We start from the raw sequence: 6,136 nt of genomic DNA on the forward strand, positions 1-6,136 counted from the left end.
AACCAAATACACAACGACCTTTATGAAGCATTTATAAACGCTAGCTTTAAAGAAAGACAAATATTGGCAAAAGTCTCTATCGTTCTACGGGTGACCTACATTCTCGTATTTGATTCTATCCCGCCATGTGTGATTTCTCTGCAGAACGCCAACCGTTTCACCCGTGCACGACGACATCCCAACGCTGCTGTTGAGAACGCGCATCTACACGGCGCCGTCAGCAATACAACCAACACCAACCCGAGAGAATCAATGTCTGCACGAGAGAAGACGTTCCTCAGCGGAGATACGACATATTCAAAACACTGACAACCGGCCAGGGAACCCGTGCGTCACAACTACAAGAACAAAACCGCCCCCGGTATGTTACCAAGAACATGCTATTCTCACTTTCTTACTGTCATGAGATGTTTCACCTTGTTAGTGAAATCAAAGGACAAAGCGAGCGTCTTTTGTCCTTCAACATTGGTATAAATCTGCGTTCGGGAAGGTATTTGGTGACGAAGAGCAATTTAAGCTTTAAGCAGTGTAGCGCTCTTATTCCTCCTTGTGTTCCTACCGGATTAGACTACCGGATGGAGGGAACATTGTTTGTGTAGATTACATCCCCGGTGACCCAACACCAAAGCCTCCGGGACCGGGAGCGGTCAATTGTTCTGACCCCGAGGTTCATCATATCAACACAGGGAACACGTGCCAATCAGGTCTACTGTACCACCCTTCAAACAATCTGACATGGTCAAATACGCCTAGCTACTATTGGATACGGGTTTATGATAATAAATACTTGGGTGCACCTTGCTCGTGTTGCCGGTGGAACACATGCTGCCGGTAACCACAGAGTTAGGGAAGTTCAACCCCACCGACAGACTTGGGCAAGTTTGGAAACCCGATAGGGGGGTGCAGTATGCGCAGTTGATGCACCACGGCTAAAAATAACCATCACTCACTGAACACTGGCGCGTATACACCAGGCAAACGGAATGAACGAGCGCCAATAAGAACTTCTCTTTTTTTTCATTTCGTGGTAAGATGTCCCTTTCTCGTTTACTAACTGATTCAGCCTTGTAGTAATAACAAAATAGCCTGGTGTTTTGTGCTTTTGACGCTTTGCAACAAAAGTTTCTAAGCCGTTAAAAGTCCCGCTGTGTAAAAAGAACGTTTGACTGACCAGACTTATTATTGAGACAGTATTTTGTAGTTGTCTATAGCATATTGTTTGATAGATTTAGCAGAGGTTAGGCTAAAACTTTTTTTAAAGTGCATGTCGTGTTTTACACTTGAGAGATTATTCACTAGTTTGTTTTTATATAACAAATCATCTCTTGAATATTTCTGCTGTTGGAAGCACGAGCTAAACCAGACACATTTACTCTGCATTTACTTGTGTGTACGGTAACGTACAGCGATAAGAACGGTTTTGAGTGGATGTTGATATGAGGTGGCAAAAGAATGTTTACAGCAACGTAAGGATGACAGGTGTGTTAACGGTAACGTAAGGATGACAGGTGTGTTAACGGTAACAAATGGCGATGAGCAGGTTACATGAGAGGACAGACAGGTGTTTATTCAGCTGGTGATGAGCTTACTGAGCTAGGTACAGGCTGCAGGTTCAAATTCCCCTGTACGGTTAGGATAAAGGCATCTGCTAAATGAGCACATTGTTGTTTAAGTTCAGGTTGGTTGAGGGCCGCTTCTCCGGGCGTATTTGAAGCCCTCTGTGACATTGCTTTTAAAAGGGCTGTAGCCTACAAATACAATTAGATTTGATTGTGGTTGTTATTATTCAATGGTGGCCATGAGATCAACAAAGAACCCTGGGGTCAAAGGTGAAGAAGTGGCTGTACAGTCAGGTCATCAGTCAGTTCATCAACCTGACACTTTTAAATATCACTGCAGGTTGTCAGGAATGACACCTGGACATTGTAACGTCAATAACTGCAGAACTCAACACTTACAGCAAGATGTCTTTCACCAAGCTTCTGTCCTGTCTGTCTGTCTCTCTACCTCCCTACCTGTTTGTCTGTTCTTCACTCAAACCCTTCAATCAGTAGTCATCTTTTGCCTCACTAGGACTGGCCAGTGGTTTAAACTGACAGGATTCTGTCCACTGAAGTATCTCCTTCCTACCTCATGCCCCTCCCCCTAGGCTTGCCTGGACCAATCGTGTGGCATGGCGCTCTCCTTCTGTGGTAACGATGTGAATAAGAGTGCCTACGGGGTGGAGAAGGGCGTGCTGAACAACGGCTGCTTCGTCGACGCCCTCAACCTGGTCCCTCATGTCTTCCTCCTCTTCATCACCTTCCCTATCCTTTTCATCGGTACGCTCAGACAGGTTACCATGGCATCACAACCTATATTTATGTGTCTGTGTCCGCACACACACACACACCGGAGTAAAGGCAGATCATTAGACAGTGTTGGACTGTGTTTCTCAGTAGGATTTGGTATTGTTTGGGGGTTTTGCCCGGTGCATTTTGCCCAACCCTATTTGTCATGTATCTGATGTTGTTTTCCTCCTGTACCTGCTGTACTGCTGTACCTGCTGTGCTGCTGTACCTGCTGTGGTCCTGTATCTGCTGTGCTCCTGTACCTGCCTGGCTGCTGTACCTGCTGTGCCTGCTGTGCTCCTGTACCTGCCTGGCTGCTGTACCTGCTGTGCCTGCTGTGCTCCTGTACCTGCCTGGCTGCTGTACCTGCTGTACCTGCTGTGCTGCTGTACCTGCTGTGGTCCTGTACCTGCTGTGCTCCTGTACCTGCCTGGCTGCTGTACCTGCTGTGCCTGCCTGGCTGCTGTACCTGCCTGGCTGCTGTACCTGCTGTACCTGCTGTGCCTGCCTGGCTGCTGTACCTGCCTGGCTGCTGTACCTGCCTGGCTGCTGTACCTGCTGTACCTGCTGTGCCTGCCTGGCTGCTGTACCTGCTGTCCCTGCCTGGCTGCTGTGCCTGCCTGGCTGCTGTACCTGCTGTACCTGCCTGGCTGCTGTACCTGCCTGGCTGCTGTACCTGCTGTACCTGCCTGGCTGCTGTACCTGCTGTACTTGCCTGGCTGCTGTGCCTGCTGTACCTGCCTGGCTGCTGTGCCTGCTGTGCTCCTGTACCTGCCTGGCTGCTGTACCTGCTGTACCTGCCTGGCTGCTGTGCCTGCTGTACCTGCTGTACCTGCTGTACCTCCTGTACCTGCCTGGCTGCTGTGCCTGCTGTACCTGCCTGGCTGCTGTGCTCCTGTACCTGCCTGGCTGCTGTGTCCCAGGTTGGGGCAGTCAGAGCTCCAAGGTCCAGATCCACCACAACACCTGGCTCCACTTCCCTGGACACAACCTGCGCTGGGTCCTCACCTTCTCCCTGCTCTTCATCCACGTGTGCGAGATTGCCGAGGGCATTGTGTCCAACAAGTAAGATCAAGAGATCACAGGTTCAATTCCCTTCTGTCCTCCTGTATGTCGCTTTGGAACAAAGAGCTTGCTAAAAGAACACATGATTAGGATTAATTAATAATAAGACATATTTCAGTCTCAGCACTGTACAACACATGACACATAAATACAACCTCTTCCTCAGTTTAAGATATTTATATGTTTGATGTAAAACATGAAAAAGTTTAATATTTCATAAACCTTCCAGAAAACATGATCAATGCTTTATAAAGAACTGTGATGATTAAGGGTGGGTATTATAAAAATAATAAGAATGATGTATTTTAGATAACAAGTAAACTGTACACAAATAACTTGTCTTCTCCCTGTGTGTGTCCCTGTGTTGTGTCAGTGAGATGAGCACCAACCACCTGCACCTGTTCATGCCTGCGTTCATGGGCTTCATAGCAGCAACCACCTCTCTGGTGTACTACCACAACATCGAGACCTCCAACTTCCCCAAGCTACTGCTGGGTAAGACACACACACACGCTAACACACACACGCTAACACACACACGTCCTATCTTTTACATGTGACACTCCCTCCTGCCTCCCCAGCCCTGTTCATCTACTGGGTCCTAGCCTTCATCACCAAGTCCATCAAGCTGTGGAAGTTTGCAGAGCTGGGCATCAGCATCCAGCACCTGCGCTTCTGCATCACGGCGCTGCTGGTGCTCCTGTACGGACTGCTGATGGCTGTGGAGGTCAACGTCATCAGGGTCAGGGTGAGTCGGCACTTCCTGGTTCAAAAGCCGTACGGTGGCGGAAACAGGAAGTAGGTTGTCGAGTGTTTCCTCGGAACGGTGCGGAGCTGTGGGAACATGTTTGTGTTTCTAACTGTGTGTGTGTGTGTATCCTCTCTTGTGTGTGTATCCTCTCTTGTGTGTGTGTGTGTGTGTGTGTGTGTGCAGAAGTACGTGTTCTTCTCCAACCCCCAGAAGGTGAAGCCTCCAGAGGACCTCCAGGACCTGGGAGTACGCTTCCTGCAGCCCTTTGTCAACCTGCTGTCCAAGGCCACCTACTGGTGGATGAACCAGCTGGTGATGGGAGCTCACACCAGGCCCATCGAGCTGAAGAAGATCGGCAAGCTGCCCATCGCCATGCGGGCCCTCACCAACTACCTCCGACTGAAGGATGTGTATGAGGAGCAGAGGGTGAGGAGGGCGGGAGGAGCAGAGAGGAGGAGAGAGGAGGAGCAGAGAGGAGGAGGAGAGAGGAGGAGAGAGGAGGAGCAGAGGGTGAGGGGGGGAGCAGTAGAGAGGAGGAGAGAGGAGGAGCAGAGAGGAGGAGAGAGGACGAGCAGAGAGGAGGAGCAGAGAGGAGAGAGGAGGAGGAGAGAGGAGGAGAGAGGAGGAGCAGAGGGTGAGGGGGGGGGAGCAGTAGAGAGGAGGAGAGAGGAGGAGCAGAGAGGAGGAGAGAGGACGAGCAGAGAGGAGGAGCAGAGAGGAGAGAGGAGGAGCAGAGGGTGAGGAGGGGGGGAGGAGCAGAGAGGAGGAGAGAGGAGGAGCAGAGAGGAGGAGAGAGGAGGAGCAGAGAGGAGGAGCAGAGAGGAGAGAGGAGGAGCAGAGAGGAGAGAGGAGGAGCAGAGGGTAAGGAGGGGGGGAGGAGCAGAGAGGAGGAGAGAGGAGGAGAAGAGAGGAGGAGCAGAGAGGAGGAGCAGAGAGGAGAGAGGAGGAGCAGAGGGTGAGAGGGGGAGGAGTAGAGTGGAGGAGGGGGGGCAGAGAGGAGGAGGGGGGAGGAAGGGGGGAGGAGCAGAGTGGAGGAGGGTGGGCTCTAACCAATAACTTCAGACTGAAGGGGGTGGGCTGTGATGAAAGCATGAGGAGAGTGTTTGGGTGGAGAGGAAGTTGGTCATTCTTAACCCCCCCCCCCCCCCCCCCCCCCCCCCCCAGAGGGCGGAGGAGCCGGAGCGCGCCCCCTCCATGTGGCGGTCCATGTACCAGGCGTTCGGCCGGCCCATCCTCCTCAGCAGCACCTTCCGCTACCTGGCCGACCTGCTGGGCTTCGCTGGGCCGCTCTGCATCTCTGGCATCGTCAGCAACCTGGCCAACCAGACCGTCACCACGCGCTCAGACCAGGTCTGGGGAGTGTGTATTAGCATGGGTGTGGGGTGGAGTGTGTGTGTGTGTTCCAATGGAATGTGGTGAGCCTGCTACATTGCAGAAGGTGTTGTGTATTTGATCTGCTACATACACACACCTCCTCCTCACAGACACAGAAAGATGATATGAGCCTGAGAGGGTTTCTGTGCTGCAGAGCGCAGATGACTGGAGCTCTCTGTCATCTCTGCCCTGCTCAGACATCACAACTACGTCAGACATCTTGTGAAGCTGGCGCCTGCTTATTAGCATGCACAAACACACAAACACACTCACACACACACACACACTCAGTGACCTCAATGTCTGCCTCTCTTCAAGTTGTCACCTCTGGAATTCTGGGTGGTCGAGTCTGACCAATCATGACTCACTTCCACTGTGATGTCACTGAGGCGTTGGCGACAGGACAGATCTGTGCTGGTTGCCATGTCAACACGGACAGAGCTAACGAGATTAGCCAATTTAGTTATCAGGCATCACCCTTCCCCCCTACACAGTGTGTGTGTGTGTGTGTTGTGAAAGGGTGAAGGGTGGCGCCCTGCAGAGCAGACGTACATTTCTAAGTGACATGGAAAATTCCCGAGTCATTCTGTCAGCAGCTGTCCAGAACACACCAGGC

The 6,136-nt window shown here is 51.5% G+C and overlaps 1 protein-coding gene across 1 annotated transcript in view; it reads left to right on the plus strand.

Annotated features, from left to right (window-relative positions):
- Window positions 1–785: 785 nt before the first annotated feature.
- Window positions 786–6,136, plus strand: part of LOC124469800 (ATP-binding cassette sub-family C member 9-like) — a 25,995-nt gene continuing 20,644 nt past the window's right edge. The window contains 7 exon segments of the mRNA XM_047023295.1: window positions 786–1,027; window positions 2,150–2,321; window positions 3,254–3,395; window positions 3,769–3,890; window positions 3,977–4,143; window positions 4,330–4,572; window positions 5,311–5,496. Of these exon segments, the coding sequence (XP_046879251.1) occupies window positions 2,174–2,321; window positions 3,254–3,395; window positions 3,769–3,890; window positions 3,977–4,143; window positions 4,330–4,572; window positions 5,311–5,496 (1,008 nt within the window). The 5' untranslated portion in view covers window positions 786–1,027; window positions 2,150–2,173.

Source organism: Hypomesus transpacificus, chromosome 7 (assembly GCF_021917145.1).
Source record: "Hypomesus transpacificus isolate Combined female chromosome 7, fHypTra1, whole genome shotgun sequence".
NCBI classification, from domain to species: Eukaryota; Metazoa; Chordata; class Actinopteri; order Osmeriformes; family Osmeridae; genus Hypomesus; species Hypomesus transpacificus.